The 18,699-nt window shown below is 38.6% G+C and overlaps 1 protein-coding gene across 4 annotated transcripts in view; it reads right to left on the reverse strand.

Moving 5' to 3' along the window:
- mbc (dedicator of cytokinesis protein myoblast city) overlaps positions 1–18,699 on the reverse strand; it is a 168,938-nt gene that overhangs the window by 37,064 nt on the left and 113,175 nt on the right. For all 4 annotated transcript variants that reach the window (XM_073962108.1, XM_073962107.1, XM_073962109.1 and 1 more), the window contains exons 3-11: positions 15,739–15,895; positions 12,743–13,012; positions 11,730–12,674; positions 11,517–11,663; positions 6,264–6,465; positions 5,906–6,194; positions 5,521–5,741; positions 5,329–5,458; positions 2,895–3,069 (exon numbers count right to left, since the gene is read on the reverse strand). In XM_073962108.1, coding sequence (XP_073818209.1) covers positions 2,895–3,069; positions 5,329–5,458; positions 5,521–5,741; positions 5,906–6,194; positions 6,264–6,465; positions 11,517–11,663; positions 11,730–12,674; positions 12,743–13,012; positions 15,739–15,895 — 2,536 coding nt within the window. The remainder of the gene's footprint in view (positions 1–2,894; positions 3,070–5,328; positions 5,459–5,520; positions 5,742–5,905; positions 6,195–6,263; positions 6,466–11,516; positions 11,664–11,729; positions 12,675–12,742; positions 13,013–15,738; positions 15,896–18,699) is intronic.

Raw genomic sequence — 18,699 nt, forward strand, 5'->3', positions numbered from 1 at the left:
TGAAAAAGCTTATCATAAAGGGGAGTATTAATACCTCCAGAATCTTCGCTACCGGCGACAGGAGAAAAATCGGCCTGCACGGTTCGCCTCTCCCGGCATCCTTGCCTGGATTCAAGGCTGCTCCAGAGTCCATTCTGATGTTGGGCAACTAGGAAACAGCTTCTCATAAAGGGTAGAAGTAGTACCTGCAGAATCTTCGCTACCGGCGATAGGAGAGAAATCGGTAGGGGGACCACCCTACTAACTTTCCAAATACTCAACTCTTGGTTCATCCAGTTGCTTAAGCATTATCATTGAATTTCCGTGTGGGCCCAACGCTTTCGATTAATTCGCGTTTCGGATGACGTTTGCAACATCTGCCATGGTAATTTGTGGTAATATCTTCTCGACAGAGACAATTCTTTTATGCGCTATCACATTAGGTTAGGTTAGGTTTAGGATGCGCACTGGAATTTGCCCTAGCACATTCCTCTTCTCCCAATCTTCCCCAGGGTGCTCTATAAATTGTCGGTTATAATACGCGCTCATCTCTTCGGATCTGTCATTGTGCTGACCGTTAGAAGTAACAGACCATTATCATTATTCTTTCCCGGATCCGAGAGTGATTTAAACATTGCTCACAATTTACTGAATTCATACTTCAGTTGGTTGGACCCACTTTTTCCGTTTATGCTCCCCTACGAGCCTTCTAACTTTGAGAGTAATTTCCCTAGTCCCGTCGCCTCATTTCAGGTATGCATTGAGCGGCTGCAGCTGTTATGATGACCCAGAAAGTTATCTCATCTACCCGAGGATCTTAGGGAACGTTAAGTTCTCTGAAGCGGTGATTGATACATTTTTGTCATTTTTACATTTTACTTTATTGTGGTTCAGAAAAGTACTGCAGTCAAATGTTATGAAGTCTGATCGTCTGAGACGATGATAGGGAGGTAGACTGAGCCAAGAGAAATAACGGTTGCTGGGACACGACATTTATCACACCAGGTACCAAAATGGTGATGTCTGGCGAGCTGTGACAATTTCCTATTATTCTCGTAAAAGCGTCTACGTTCACCGTTCAAAATGTGGACCCCTATCACTTTGCTCGGTCAACGGTGTACCCTTCTGGTTATTGCTCGGGACGGAATGTCAAAACTCATGTTGAGCACTGAACGGTTGGTTATTGCCATCTAAAAGAGAACCAATGTTGGGAATATAACCCAGGGTACATCTATTCATCGGCGGTATGTACAAATTAAGCAGCTCTACCTCGGCAGTACCACAACATTACCCTGCCACATTGAGGTACCGTATATTTCCCCAAAAGTTCGAAAATTTCGCTTAGGTGCAGTTTAAAAGCTCTTGTAGTTCTGATTAAAATAATATAATTTTTTTGTGGGCATGTCCATACTTTCTCAGATAATGGCCCGAAAGCTCTGAAAACAGTGCGGTTACCAACTAAAGTGACTTAAATGAGTCACATTCCACTGCGGTCGGTTCAATACACCGGGGATTGACTTGAAGGAATCATAGACCATTGGCCTTCACCTCAACAATTATGTGTTTGTGTTCGTATATTTGAACTCTATGAGGCGGAAATATATCCCGGAATGTCTCAGACCTCTTCACCTCAACAATTATGTGTTTGTGTTCGTATATTTGAACTCTATGAGGCGGAAATATATCCCGAAATGTCTCAGACCTCTTTTGGTCCGCGCCAAGATAGAGGAGAACCGCATTCACCACATGTCAACATCGGTCAGATGTAACGTATGTAGGGAATAGGTGCCGGGATAGAGAAGAAAATTGGGTAATGGATCGTTTGTCAGATAAGCATCCACAACATGTCAATATCGGTGAGATGTAATGGATGTAGCGAGTGTGTGCATTTCCGAGGCTGTTCTGTCTGGTCTTAGCCGCCTTCAGGACTACTTCGATAGGAAATATGCTAATGTTTGCTGCTTAAGAACATCTCCCAGTATGTTCCCAACTTTGTCGTCGGAATACGAGACTGCCCCGCAATCTTCCTAACAACAACAAGGCCAACAAAGGCAGCGAAATTGTAGACTTTATCAGTCAAAGAAAAATCAAAAATCTTATTCTGGATGAATACTATCGTGACTTTTCTCACTTTCTCCTTTAAGTTGGAACGACAGAGAGACAAAACTCACCGGCAGTTTTTATTCAGAATAACCCCAAATATAAATTGGTGCGCACTCATTGATATGAGGGAAGTCTTCCTTGTCCCTTCGGGGATAGTTCTGCATACAGAAAGGAACCATACCCAAAATTAAATAACACATACAAATTACAATTTGACGCTATATGTATCTGGTTATGGGTTCATAAGACATTTTGGTGGGAAGAATGATCTTGTGTCTCATTTAAGTTATATTTGTATTCTACAGTATTGACTCCATATTGGACTGTTCCAAATTTTAAAGCTTTTAACGTTCTAATTATTAAACATTTCAAGTGGAAATTGTAGCCATTTAACCAACCCTAATAATGATGGACCCTGGACAGAATCTAAAAATTTACAATAGTGTTCTAAAACTTAAAAGAAATATTTATTTATGTATTTATAATTTAATATGTGTGTAAATTGTTTTTATGGAAAAATGGTCCATGAATCGAAACAGAAAACCCATATTATTTTTGCAAGATCCTAACATTATTAACGATGCAATAGTTAACTTTGTTTTGTTATCTCATCATTTGTTATTAAGTTACAAAATGAAAAAATTAAAAAATGAAAATGAGTTTTTTAAAAAAAGTTGAGTCGAGAACAATGTTTAATAAATATGCGGCAAATGCAATTAGCACAGGAAAAAATTTTTAATTTTTTAGAAAATAAAATAAAAAAGAAACAATAAGTGACATAGAAACTGATGAAAAAGAGAAAAACTACATACCTCCTCTTTGCTTTCCAAACGATCTTTTATGTGATTGCAGAACACAGGCAATAGAATGGCACGGCATTCGGGTAAATGGAATAATTTCGAGTCGACAAAATCTTTAATGCAACCCATTTTCGATTGGGTTAGACGTCGTGGTGGAAATTGTTTTAAAATATTCACAATGACAATGCTGAAAGAATGAAACGGAAAAGAGGATGAAATTTTAAATAAAGAAGGTAAAAATATATTGGGGTCGATTATACACAACTATGGCTTCTTTAAAAGCTTGTGGCCGGTTTCTCTAAGTCGATTCGAATTCCAATTCGTTCAAATTACTACTTAACGCCTATTATTGGAGCAATTTTTTTATTGAAAACCACTCCACAGCCGTTAAGTCTGATCAGCTGCCACCAACAGCGAAACCAGGTCTTATAATGGTGGCTGTGTGGGTTCGAATCGTCCTTTTTCACTTGCAAAAAATCTTCATCAAGCTCAACTCCAACGAGGAAATTAATAAAAATTAACATTAAAATTATCTTCGCTCTAACAGGCAAAATTTCAAGTAAGAAAATAATAACACTGTACAACACAAAAAATAATTACAAGATAATTCGACCAGATTATGAAAGAGGACCGAAAAAAAGAAGACACGTGTATTGGCGTTTTGAAAGTTTACGTCGGGAAGTAAGTCGGGAAATAACCTAAATAGTAACCTACAGGTTTTGAAATATTCGACATCAGATTCCTCAGAATCCTTGCCTTTTAGGTATAAAGTGTCTTTGGCAATATTACTGACAAAAATACGGGGTATCTTTTTATGAAAAAATTAACCCTCAAGCTAGTCACTAAAGTGGTCTTTTTGGTCCCTTATTTCAAAACGTTTAAAAACTCCTTTAAAAGGTGATCGTATCAAATCAAAATATTCTACAAAATTATTTGTCATAAAATTTTACTATAGGTCCCCGAATACACCAAAACTCTAAATCGTACCTAAACGCCAGGAATCTGCCAAGAGTAAAATCACGTTTTAGGGTTAATGTTGTACTTTATCTGAGTTTATTATGTTTTGTCCCACACAACTTCATTCTAGATAGGAGACGTCAAAGACAAAAATAATCTCCATCAAATTTCAATATAAGTCGCCGAATAAGTGAAATATGTATTTGCACTATATATCAAGAAAATATATACATAAAGTTTGTCAACAAAACACACAAATATATTTTTTAATAAATTAGTTTTGTTCTTTTTTCGAGTTGATGCATGAAAGTCCATATTTACATTAGGCCATTTTCCTTGCGGCAATTGTCAGTTTGTAGGTGAGAGAGGGTGTTGAGAGGCAAAGGGTTAACAAATGCCTCACCCCTCTCTGCATCAAACTGACAATTGCCGCAAGGAAAATTGCGCAATGTAAATATGGACAAAGTAACATGAAATTTAGTTCTAGACGAAAGGTATTAAAAGAAGAAATATTCTACTCAAAATTTCATTCTAAGTCCTAGAACAAACTAGATATCTGGGTAAAATACTTTGTTAAGAAAATGACGTTACAAAATTAGATATTATATGTAGATATTATTTGTAACACTTTTAGACTCTTAATTAAAATTTATTCCATACTGAGCCAAAATCTCCTAAAATACCTCACTTTTTGGGGGTTGTGTCAAAAGAAGTAATGTTCCAAATCAAATTTCATTATGAGTCTCTGAACAAAGGAAATTTGTTGCTATAATATTTAACATCACCAGAAGCTTTCGCTTTTTATATATGATTTAGGACCATATTCTACCGTTTTTATTCACATTTTCGTTATCTGCGGTCACAAAATATATTTTATTGATGTTTTTTCATAATAAATTCTTTCAGAAGATTATGTGTGCTCGATCCAAACTGTTTTTGAAATATCTATGGTGAATATATATAGGGAAAATATTGATAACCCAGATCGGACTTTGAAAAATTCCGTATTTTAGTACTATAAACTAAAATAACGTCATCAGGATAAGTCATAGGTTCCTGATATTGTATGTGAAAATGCGGGGATAGTTTACGGATATTCTCCAGTGATTATATTTAACATACGAGTCCTAACATCCATGATTTTGGCATGGTCCTAAATACTATAATGGTGGCAACTACTCCTGCTCTGACAAAATTGAATGATGTCGAATATTTCAAAAATGGGCGGAATTTGTCACGCCTATTTAGGTTACTTCCCGACGTAAACTTTCAAAACGCCGATACACGTGTCTTCTTTTTTTCGGTCCTCTTTCATATTCTGTGCGGGGTTTCTTGTAATTTTAAAAAAAGTTCGATTTTGTTGTACAGTGTAATTTATCAAATATTTAGTAGTAGTTCTAATGGATTTGAATTAGAATCTTATTAGTGAAACAGGCTATATAGATATAATCCAAATCTATTCGTACAAAAACAAATTCCTATAACTCACCTCAGCCGTACTGGATCAAAGACTTGCATTAAGTCCGTAGCAATTATGTGTAGATTTTTAAGTAAGGCTCCTTCTGATTTGAGCAAATCCGTGGGACAAGCAATCATTTTGATGAACATTTCCAAAAGTTCTAAAAGACAACCAAATTTTTCATTAAAAGCTTTCCCCTACAGCCAATTAATAACAATTTACCATGTAATTTATTGGCAAAATCTTCATAATCTGAATTGCCGTTTATGGCAGCGAACAATATGCGTGAACGTATTATAAATTTCATAACATAATGGAGATATCTTGTTGTTTTATAGAGACGTTTAACCTCAATGCGTTCATCGATTTCAATGCCATCAGCAGATTTTTCTCTGGGGTCAATTGCCTCCTGGACATTGCGTTGTAGGACATCAATGAGTTTGCTTTAATAAATGAAAACAAAAAGACATTAATTGAAAATTAAAAAAAAATCTTTTCTTGGTCCATTTTATGACAGATGCAATTGTTTTAAAAATTCAATCAATAATTGTTCTAAATAAAATCAATCTAAATCTGTGAAAAAAATATTAGTTTTTATTTAACTTACGCATATGCCAATGTTGCTGAAAAACTTTCATTTATATAGACATCCAAAACCGTTAAGAAATGTTGATATTTCAAATCCGACACAGTTTCAATCAGGTGAATAATACTCATAAAGACCAACTGATCATATTTTTCAGGATTATCATTTTCCACCAGGATGTTGAATAAGGCATCCAAGATATCTTGTAAAAATTTCACAACCTCTTCACCAGGTACATTGGACAGGGCGTTTAGCGATTCTTCAAGAGTTTCACGATGTGCCGACCAATTTAGAAGACCCAAAAGACTTACTGCAATTATAATTAAAAAAGTTAATATTGAAAAATAATTTATGCTTGGCGTGCTTTTCAAATACTTACCACTTTGTGTCAATTTTGTACTGCACAAATTAACACCAATAACCATTTGATCTTTGGGCAGCAGTGAGAAACCACCATTTGAGGGTTTAGCTCCTTGTAATTCATTGACGGTGGCCGGTAATTCCAGATAGACATTATTGGAATTATTTTTATCCAATTTCTTGTGATCAATTTTATAGACGGCCAAAGTGTGTTGTCCTTGCTGCAAAATATCGGAGAAATATATAAACAAAGTTGTAAATACTGGACAATATTTAAATTGAAAAATATTTATAACATAAGTTTATCCTCAGCTTAAAGGTATTTTTATCTTTTCATAGATGTTTTAGACCCCACATATGTAAAGACCAAATATGTTCAGACAATTTGGAATCGATTTAGCCCTCTTTAAAGGGCATATTGAATTGTTAATAATGTAACACATAATTTTATGATCGTTAACACCCGTATACGGGTTGGCAAATAAAGAAGAAGTATTGCTGGAGCGACAATAACTCTTGAACGGAGTCACCGATTTGAAATATGGTCAACTTTTCAAGGCCTCCAATCTTTCCTAAGAAGGTATTTAAAACTCTTTTTATACCCTCAATCTTAGGCTTCATATACCCTCGCTATATACATTGATACGATAAGAAATGTGCTTCACCGAAGTGTTGGTTTTAGGGTCCAAGTATTTGTCAATGAAATCCGTTTCAGACAATTTGGAGTCGATTTAGCTATTTTCATGACATACGTCTGTCTGGCTGGAGTGCACTATAACTATCGAACGGAGTAAACGATTTGGTGAAACTTTGTACTAAGTGTCACCTTGAAGAAGGATCCTATTGATTTGGATTTTACATATTTTGAAGATTTCCATCCAAGTTAGCTCTAATTTGATATTTCGAGTTCTCTATGAAGCAGAAGTCTTCGTATCGATTTAATTTTTTTTTCAGTAGGTTGTCCTCGTGGCTTCTATTACGACGGTACAATTTTTCCTAGGACAAGTCCATACTTCAAGAGATAATAGTCTAAGAGATCTAAAAACCGACATGCCGACACCAACTAAAATGACTGATCAATGCGTCTGATTACCGTGAGAACCATCCTAATCACCATATGGTGGATAGGTTAGTAACAACAACAACTGATCAATCCCATTGCAGCTGGTTTTACGCACCGGGTTAATTCGGAGAAATCATCACCTGAATAATAATGTGTTTGTGGTACATTTTTTACCACGGAAGCGCGGCAATATATCCCGGAATGCCTGCTCCGAGCTCTTTTTTGTGCCCGTGACGGGATAGAAAAGAACCCCGGACCATGTTGTTGTAACAGTGTTTTTATTATGTTTATATGTTCGTTCCTCTGTTCAATCTGGCTCTGCAGAAAAATGGCTGCTTCGATGGGATGTAGCCACAGATCCACTGGAGTTAGATGGGTAGGTCTGGCGGGGCAGTTAAAAAGGTGTTGTGTGTCGTGCGGGCCCATGCCGCATACTGGGCATATGTCTTGCACGGCGCGATCGATTTCCGCCCAATACGAATTTAGGCGACTGCAATATCCCAAGCGTAGTTGGGCCAAAACTACTCTGGTTTGTCGTGGCAGTTGACGCTCCTCAGCTGCGATAGATGGAGAATGTACTCTGAGTACTTTATTCACACTATAATTGCTTAAGGCCTTGGCAACTGCGTCCGTGTGAATGCTATTCAATCCAAGCAGGTACTGCAACGAAAGCATCTCATTGTGTTGCTTTACAGGAAGAATTTTTGCCTCCTCATGTAGATGGTCCACTGAAGATTTGAGGAAGCACCCTGTTGCTATTCTCAGGACGGTATTCTGGCAAGTTTGAATCTTTTTCCAATTCGTATCACATAATTTCGGGGACCAGACTGGAGGTTTCTTTATCTGCACCCCATGTGCTGGCGGCAAGGGACTTAAGGATCTTGTTCCTACTTTTCAACTTGTCGCAGATAGCTGTGGCGTGTGCGCACGACGTGAATGTAGTGTCGAATGTGACCCCTAAAATTTTAGGGCAGTTTGTGGTCGGAATTCTGCTACCGTCGACCACGACATTCAACTCACGTCCAAACTGCGCTGTCCATGTGGTGAACAGAGTGGCTGCAGATTTTGTGGCGGAAATCTGCATATTCCTTGAATGGAAAAAGGTGGTAAGATTGGTTAAATAGTTGTTCAGTCTCTCACAGATGTCATCAGGATAGGTACCCGACGCCAGGATCGTCATCCGCATACGTCACGATCTCAATGCCGTCTGGAGGGGGTGGAATACAGGAGAGGTAGAGGTTAAACAGTTCCGGAGATATCACCCCACCTTGGGGAACTCCCTGTTTCACTCTACGGGGTTTGGACTTCTTATTCCTGAATTCCACGTACGACTGGCGTCCACACATATAGTTGACTATCCAACGTTTCAAGCTTGGCCGGAGGGTTGTCTGCTCAATGTCCTCAAACAGCGTGGAGTGCCTGACTGTATCAAAGGCTTTTGATAAGTCAAGCGCCACCATCACTGTTCTATCGCACGGCCGTCTCTGGTTGAGTCCTTTACAGACATATGTGGTAATGGCGTGCAGCGCTGTTGTCGTGCTGTGCTGCTTACGGAATCCATGCTGATGATCGGCAACTTGATAGCTATTTCTGATACAGGGGAGGAGCAAGGCCTCAAGTGTCTTTGCTACGGGCGACAAAAGCGAAATCGGTCTGTACGATTCACTTTTGCTGGCAACCTTGCTTGGCTTCCGTAGTGGGACCACCCTGCCCATTTTCCAGACTTCGGGAACAACGAGGGTGGCTAGCGACAAGTTGAAGACTTTGGTGAGATACTCGACTCCCGGCTCATCCAGCTGCTTCAACATTACCATGGAGATTCCATCAGGGCCCAACGCTTTGGATGATTTAGCGTTCCTGATGGCATTGGCAACATCATCCATTATAAATTGTGGTGGTTCATCATCGGCAGGAAGAGATCTGATGCGACGTAATACTCTTCTCTTCGTCCCGGACCATGGTTCTGTTCCGTTTGCCACATCCGAACCCACCACATATCAACATCGTTGAGATGTAATGGTTGTAGGGAATGGGTGCACTTCCGATGCTATTCTGGCCTTAGCCGCCTCCTGGACTTTTGCGATGGAAGTTATTTTGCTGCTTGCTGCGTCCGAGCATCTCCCAGCGTGTCTCCAACTTCGTCGTAGGAATCATCGTCGCCGTCGGAATATGAAACACCCCCGTAGTCTCCCCAACAACAACAAACGCAGCATCTAATACCCCTAGTAGTTCTTCGGCGGCCCGTAAATGCATCATTCCTGCAAGTCAATTGCAATCGCCTCCGCAACAAATTCAGCGAACTTGTAGACTTTATGAGTCGGAGAAACATGATATTGGCCGGGATTCAGGAAATAAAGCTAGCCGTCACCTATGATTTGCAAAAGCGAAAACTTTCCAACGAGGATAAGAGGAGTTTGCCACAGCTCGCCAGACATCACCATTGTGGCACTCGTACTTTTCTGAACCAGCTGATTGTTAAGGGGTTCAGGAATTTATCAATCACCGCTTCAGAGAGCTGTCCATTCTTTCAGAACCTCGGGTAGCTGAGCGAATTTTCTGGGACATAGTCACATCTGCAGACGCTCGTTACGCACACGATTTCTCTTAGCCACGGAGGTACCACAACAATTTACGATGAGCGATGTTGTAACCCCGAATATGAGTCTTATTTTAAACGACAGTTGATAAAGCAATCCGAGATTGATAGGGCGGAGAGGAGTGTGCACGCCCTATAAGAGCCTTTTAAGCAGAGTAGGAACCGCTACAATGTAAGATGAACTATGTCGGAGATGTCATCAGAAATGTGAAATCACCCAAAGCATTATGCCCTCAGGGAATCTCGATGGAAATGCTTAAGCAACTGAATGAACCTGGAGCTGTTATTAGAGAAGTGTTCACAATCTATCGTTAGCAACCCATAGTGTAACAGAAGCCTGGAAAGTTGACGGGATAGTGCCGCTAATGAAGACATGATGAGAAGCAGTTTCCCAGCTGTCCAACTTCAGCATGGATTCCGGAAAGTGCACAGTACCATAATAACATTACACGCCATATACACACATATCAGACGAGGACTGAAGTAGGACAGGGTGTGCGACCGAAAATCATGGTGATTCTTCAACAAGGTCTTCGATACCGTCGACAATGCCAAGCTGTTCAAGGACATAAAGAAGACTTCCCTCTAGCCGTGTACTAAACGTTAGATAATAATGAACGCCAGTCGTTTGTGGAATTCAGAAATAAGAAGTCGATGACCCTTAGAGTGAAGCAGGCATTTCACTAAGCGGAATTATATCTCGGGAACTGTTTAACCCCTACCTTGCTGAAGTTCCACATCCTCCAGACGGCATAAGTATCGTAATGTATGTGAATGATTGCGTAAGATCTTGGCGGGACGGGTCATATCGTCGATGACTTACGTATATGATAGGTTGAATGTCTACAGTTCTTCCATCTGAGAAATATAAAAACATCCGCCGCTAAATCCACTGCCACGCTGTTCACCACTTGGACAACTGAAATGAGGCTCTCTCTGAACATATTGGTAAATTTTGTCCTGATTCCGACCACTAATATCCCAAGATATTGGGTGTAACGTTCAATACCATGCTTAAGTCGTCCGCGGAAGCCACATCTAGAGATCAGGGGAAGGATAAACGTCTAGTCGCTGGCCGGCAGCACTTGGGTTGCTGACAAAGAAACCTTGTTCACCTCGGTCTGTGTAACCTACGTGGTGCCAGTGTGCTATGTAAATGTATGAGGTACATAGTGGAAAATTACTAAAACCTTCCAGAATGCCGTCCTGAGGACTGACAACATCTTCATGAGCAGGGAAAGACTTTACCGGTACATCAGCAAAACAAGATATTGTCGATGCAGTAACTGTTTGGTTGCTATTGCTGTGAGCATCGCTGCCATCGCTGTAGACGGCTGTCCCCTCCAGGCACGTCAGGAGAGGTCTTCATTACTTCTTCATCTATTACCCCAAGTTTCACGTAGTCTGCTTCAAGAGCTATTGGGCATTATTCCGAACAAAAATTCCCCGTGAGTTTTCTCACTTTCTCCTTTAAGTTGAAAGGGTGGAGAAACAAAACTCGCGGGGATTTTGGTTCAGAATAACCCCCATTATCTCTCTATCTATGCTATACCTCGATGACTTATTCACTTATTATCCGCATAATGTAGCCTTCTATCAAATTTTGAACTTACCGTAATAGTTGTTCCATTATCCTGCATTAGCTTAATATAAGACAAACCAAATGGTTTCTCCGACTTATCCTTTTGTTCGTTGGAACTGCGATGCTTGAAGACAAATTTCAAGTGGCACTGTTTGAAGTCATCAATGGGCACATGGATCTAAAGGAAAAAAAATTAATTAAGTTCATTTCAAAACCCTTTCAAATTCCTCTACTAAATACCAACCTTAAATGTTTCCAACCATTTGGGTTTATCGTCGTGATAATAAACCACCGATTTGTATTCATCAATGGGATCCAAACCGGCACCAATACTCATGACACCCGGTACACAGTGGCCCTGTTCATTGCAAACACTGACAGTGACTTCCACGTTTTTCTCCGAAGTCTTGGCTATGCGAGCAAACTCTCCCGAACACAAAGTCAAGTACAAATCATTGCGCACATCTCCGGGCAGAATGACTTCGGGGAAACCCATTTTTCGAGCAATGGGTACATTGGTGTGCAGTAGGCGTGGAAATTCTTCTTTAATTTGTTTTATATCACCCTGCAGCACTTCCACGGTAACACACATGCGCGAATCAATTTTACCCCAATCTTTGTTGGCTATCAATTTCCTCAGAGTCAAATCCATGTTATCTTTTTCGCAAAGGATAAACGGCATATCAACATTGCCCTTAAAATCTTCAGGTTTATTTATTATGGGCGTTAGATCTTTAAATGCCACACCAAATGGTCGACGCATAATGTATTCGCTGCTACTGAAAGAACCGCTAGAACTAATGGATAGCTGTGAATGCTTCTTGCTGGCCGCTGTAAGCATTGTGTTTGTTATGCTGGCCCGTTTTGAATCGTTCTCCTTCATTTCCATACAACCAATGCGTACCACATAGCAAACTAAATACATTTTCGAAATACTGACATCATTTTTACTGAGATCAGTGAATAGAACTCGATTATTGTCGAATTGATCGATATCACGGGCAATGCCCGTTCGAGACCATTTCACAACATAATTTTCGCTAATCGGTCGGTGGGATTCACCATCGAAGAGGGTGAATATTAGATCGGAATCTTCTTGAAATTTACAAACAAAGGCATTGACATGCAGCAAAATGTTGTGGGAAAAGTTCTTGTACGGCTTGGGGCCATGCTGAATTGTGCGAGGGCGCTAAAAAGAGACGAAGAATATAAATTAATATTTTGGGAACGAAAATAATTCAAAATTGTTTCACTTACATTGGCTTTAATAATCCTATTGACAGCATTCATGTGATGTTCATACAACTCGGTTGTGCAAATTTTCGATGTATCCAAAATGTCACCACTTTCATCACGCACCACCATATCCAGGCCCAACAGATTGTTGCCTGTATCAATTGTGGATGTGGCCTCCAGTTTAATTTTACGCATTTCATCCACTGGCAAATTGCCGGATATTAACAATGCCCGATTTTTATTCAAATCAATCATTTTCAGCCGTATGCAATTAAAGTCGGGATGATTGATCTGTAAAGAGCGAATGGGGTGTGGGAGAGAAGAAAAATTGCAAAGATTAGTTTTAAAAATAATAATAATTTACAGTCCATTTGTATTAAAAGAGATAAGTAATGAAAATGAAAACAACAACAAAATCTATTATTTGTGGCTACTGGCGTCAATCAATCAATGAATGAAAACATTATTAACACTCCCCCAAGGAATGGTTGTGGGTCCAAAGAGGCTTATATGTTGCCACAGATGGAAGCTTTTCCGTCTTTTATTTTATTTATTTTTTGTGGACAAAGCAACAACATTGAGGCTTATTAAAAAATGCGAAACGAAAATGTTCAGCATTACACACCGAGCGTTACCATCGTAGACTAAATTTTTTAATGGAAAGGTCCAATATTCGCGGAATATAAACTGTCCCCAAAAATAAAATATGCCGTTTCCCAAACGAAGTTCATATATATCCGCTTAAAATTATTTAAGTGAAATATCGGCATGTTGAGACGTGAACTAAATAGAGGCACGTGTCACGCGTTCAACCTGCCTACTTCTACGGCATATATTATGTCTTCCCGTTTTCCAAACGAAAACTATGCTGAATAGTTAAGTTAAGCACGCTTAACATTATCGATTCGAAATATCGTGTATTATTATGTTTAGAGAAAACATGATTCGTGCCACGAGATTAACTCACGTTTAAACACGAAACCAAGGACAGCAATTTTCGGACAAGGACAGCATAGGACAATCAAATATTTTTTTGAATTGTAACACATCCTTACTCTTATGCAAATTCACGCGAGCAAAAAATAAAATTAACAAGTAAGAACGGCTTTAAGTTCGCCCGGGCCGAACTTGTTATACCCTCCACCAGGTATTATTAAAGTAAAATGGAACAATTAGTTTCCTTTCGTTTATGCAAAAGACTTAATACCAAAATTTCAGCAATTTCGGTAAAACAATATCGCTAACCTTCAAAATACGGAAATTCGGGAGGTACCGTTCTATGAGGGCTATATCAAAACGTCGATCTATACCGACAAATTTCTGGCGTAAAGTTTTTAGACTCAATACCAAATTTACGATATTTCAGTAGGATAATGTGGTTAAAACCTAAAAATACCGTAAATCACGAGGTACGCTTCTTTGGGGGATATAGGAAGACGTGGACCTATACTGATAATTCTTTTCTGAAACATTTTATAACCCCTGAAAGACTAAATAACACAGTTCAGTCATTTCGGTGGGATATTAACGTCACATCTTTCACAATTATGAAAATCGGGAGGTACCGTTCTATGGGGGCTATATCGAAAAGTGGACCTATACCGACGAAATTCAGTCGGAAAGAGTTTTACTTCCAACGCAGAGTAAATACCAAATCTCAGCCATTTCTGTTTGTTGTTGTGGCCACAATCCTCAAAAAAGGAAAATCGGGAGGTACCGTTCTATGGGGGCTATATGAAGGCGTGGACATATACCGACAAATTTCATTCGGAAAGTTTTATAATTCAAATGAGGACTAAATACCAAATTTCAGCAATATCGGAGAAATATTGAGGCTACAACCTTCAAAATACCGGGAATCGGGAGGTACCGTTCTTTGGGGCTATATGAAGGCGTGGACCCATACCAACAAAATTCTGGGGGAAAATTGTATATTCCCAACGAAGGCTACGTACCAAATTTCAGCCATTTCGGTGTGATAACGAAGCTAAAACTTTCAAAATACCGAAAATCGGGTGGTACCGTTCTATAGGGGCTGTATTAAGGCGTGTGCCTGTAACAACAAATTTCTGTGGGAAAGTTTTATTACCCGAACGAAGACTAAATACCAAATGTCAGGCACGTTGGATGAATATTTAGGTCACAACCTTCAAAATACCGAAAATCGGGAGGTACCGTTCTAAGGGGGCTATCTGGAGGCGTGGACCTATACCGACAAATTTAGTGTGGAAAGTTGAATACTCCTAACGAAGACTAAATACCAAATTTCAGCCATTTGGGTGGATTATTGTGGCCACAACCTTTAGATTACCGAAAATCGGGTGGTACCGTTCTATGGGGGCTATATGAAGGCGTGGGCCTTAACCGACAATTTTCTGGGGGAAAGTTCTATACCCCCAACGAAGACTAAGTACCAAATTTCAGCCATTTTTGTGGATTATTGTGACCACAACCTTCAAAATACAGAAAATCGGGAGGTACCGTTCTATGGGGCCTATATGAAGGCGTGGACCTATACCGTCAAATTTCTGGAGGAAAGTTTTATACACCCAACGATGACTAAATACCAAATTTCAGCCATTTTGGTAGGATAATGAAGCTAAAACCTCAAAAATACCGAAAATCGGGAGGTACCGTTCTATGGGGGCTATATCAAAACATGGACCGATATATCCCATTTTCAATACCAACCATCCTGGAAGTAATAAAAACTTCTGTACCAAATTTTGATGCTCTATCTTAAAAATTGCGAGCTGTATCTTGATTTCAACAGACAAACAGACGGACGGGCAGACGGACATGGTTAGATCGACTTAGAATTTTATGCTGATCAATAATATATATACTTTATAGGATCTCCGACGAATATTTCGATGTGTTACAAACAGAATGACAAATTTAATTATACCATCCATATGGTGTTTAGAACACCCATTCATTGATGATGATCAACAGCAGCCTCCCCTCATTTTAGAGGAAGCCTAACATAGCAATGCGGCGTGCCTAGTTTTACTTACCAAATAATAATGTTTTATTATACTGCCCCATTCCAATAGAACTTTTGTTATTTCCTCAACAATTTCAGTTCGTTGTATGCAATATTCGCCATTGACAATTTTATAATCGCACAGATGGATGTAGGTTTTGGGAAATATGCCACGCAATTCTTTATTACTGCAAATAAAAAAAGAGAAAAAAAATATTAAACAAATTTTAATATACTGCTAGTAAAGAGTGGTTGATGGATGGATGGCTTATTCTCTCCCACCCATCTACCCCAAAAATCAACAACTAATTTATTTGTTATTCAAAATTGTGTCATCTCAACGAAGAAACAAAAAACATGTTGGGGGAAAATTTAGAATATTTGGAGGAAGTTTACACTGTTTTCAGTTATGAATTTTGTTGTTCTACATGTTTTTGGGGAGTAGTATGGCAGAACACCAAGCAAGAAATAAAACTGTCACATTGTTTTTTTTTTTTTTTTTGTTATTGCAACACATGTCCGTATGTCACTAATTGACCTTCAATGTTAACCCTTTTTACCCAATTGAATATTAATTGTCAATGATTTGTTGTTGCTATTGTTGTTTTTATTTATATCAGTTAGTCGTCATAGTGGTCGTTGTCGCCATCGTCTTCTTCATTATTGTGTCCAGTACCCAATGTTAAGCTCAATGTCAGCCAATCAAAAACATAACTAGCATATTTTTTGTGGGTTTAAGAAAAAGATGACAACAAAAAAAAAAACAGAAAACAACTCATCAATCAATTTTAATTGAATTGGTATAGGTTAAGAGTAAGGCCAATTTTCCATGAAATTGGGTAAATTGCAACGCCGACAGAATTATGTTTATGTAAAGAAAGTAAACAAATGAAGCTTCTCTCAAAAACCGAAAAACCAAATTACCAACACATTCCAAGTCAGAACACTAATATTGAAAGTAAGTTCAATCAGATAAGCCAAAAATCCCATTGCCAATTTACGGGTTTATATAGTACATTTTGGTAGCTGTAACTACATGCAAATCATTCTATCAACTAATGAGCTGTACCCGTTATAGGTAGTTTACACTATCTATCATTGTCATATGACACGAAAAAAAACCATTCCGTATCTACCCACGGAGGCAATGTGGAGCCGTAGTTTTTCTAGTTTTTCTACATTTTTGCTGGTGAGGGCCCACAGAGTAAATGGCGTAAGGAAAATCTCTAATATTGCAAATATTAGCGAATATATAACCATGGAAAATTTCATGTCATATGAAATTTACATATAGTGTAAACTACCCCTTACATACCGACATTGTGACACGAAAAAGGCATCGTGCAACATTTCTCTTTTATTAAAAAAAAATTGATTTTGTCCATGATTTGACACGAAACGCGTCTAAAGAAGTTCCCAATGATAGAGAATGAGTTATTGGTGGAATATCGTGAAATATACTTGACGCGAAAAAGGCAAGATTCGACATTGTGACACGAAAAAGGCACGATGCAACATTTCCCTTTTATTAAAACAAATGATTTAGTTCATGATTTTAAACAAAACGCGTCTAAAGAAGCTCTCAATGCTAGAGCCACGAATGAGTTATTCGTGCAAAATCTATTTTGCGATTGAGGCGCGTTTGACACGAGCTGCACCCGTTACATACCAACATTATGAGAAAGGCACGAGGAAGATCAGAAGACCGGTTACTACTACCCGTAACACTTCGACATTGTGAAACAAAAAATGTATACGTAATGTATACAGTCCTTCATTTAGCACAGAAAAAATTAAATACACGCGAAAAAATCGTAAAATATACTATAGGCACGTGTGACACTAGTTGTACCCTTTAAATACCGATATTGTGAGAGGAGAAAGGCACGACGAAAATCATAAGGCTTATATTGAAAATTAGATACGCAAAAATGAACAGTCGATACGTTAAAAAATTGTGAAATATATAGGAGGCACGCGTTGGACGAGCAGCACGGCGGAAATCAGACGATTAATATTGAAAATGAGTAAAATCAGAAACGCAAAAGCATACCCAGCCAAAGCTCCCATTAGCAAAAGGCACCACTCAACTTATTAATTTTCATCATGTTTTAATTAAAAAATTGATTTCCTCCATCATTTGACATGAACAAATTAAAACACAAGCGTGACACGAGCCACTTCTGAAGAAATTCTGAATGATAGTGGCTACGCGTGTATTTTCGTGACACGATAAAGGCACAACATAACCTCTCCATTATCAGCATATTTAGTCCATCATTTGGCTAGGAAAAATATTTAAATATTCGCGTGACACGAAACACGTCTAAATAAGTTCTGAATGATTGCGTCACGAATGAGTTGTGTGTGAATTTTTAGGGTTCACTGTCCACACGAAAAAACAATATTGGTGAAATATGAAAGGCACGATGAAAATCAGTAGAATATATTGATATATGCAAAAACAAGCCCAGCCAAAACTCCCATTACCAAATAATATATAGCAGTTTTTGGTAGCAGTAATTAATGCAAGTCAAAGTACCAACTAGTGAGCTGTAACCTATAACCTTGATAGCCTTAATTAGTATATTAATATAAAGTTTTGAAAACCATACTACTCGTGTAATGATTCCTATTCTGTTATGATCTGTCAATTATATATTGCCTGATGAATTGAGATGGTATCACAGACCTAGGCACGGGTGACACGAGCACTACCCGTCACATACAGACATTGTGAAAGGAGAAAAGCACGACCAAATAACTAGTTTATTTAGAACTTTACAACATCATACTAACCTCTTATTTTAACAAGGGCATGTCACCATAAATGAGTAGTTATATTATGGCCACTAAAAGTTGACAAATGAGACAAAGTTCTATTTTTGGAACTGTTGAGGTATATTTATGTTCAATTTCACCACATTCCACAATTTTATTTCGCCCTCTGCCGGAATTGAATATGCGATCTTCTGATTTGTAGCTAAACACA

Source organism: Musca autumnalis, unplaced genomic scaffold (assembly GCF_047663935.1).
Source record: "Musca autumnalis isolate F117 unplaced genomic scaffold, ASM4766393v1 scaffold_1, whole genome shotgun sequence".
In the NCBI taxonomy this organism is placed as follows: domain Eukaryota; kingdom Metazoa; phylum Arthropoda; class Insecta; order Diptera; family Muscidae; genus Musca; species Musca autumnalis.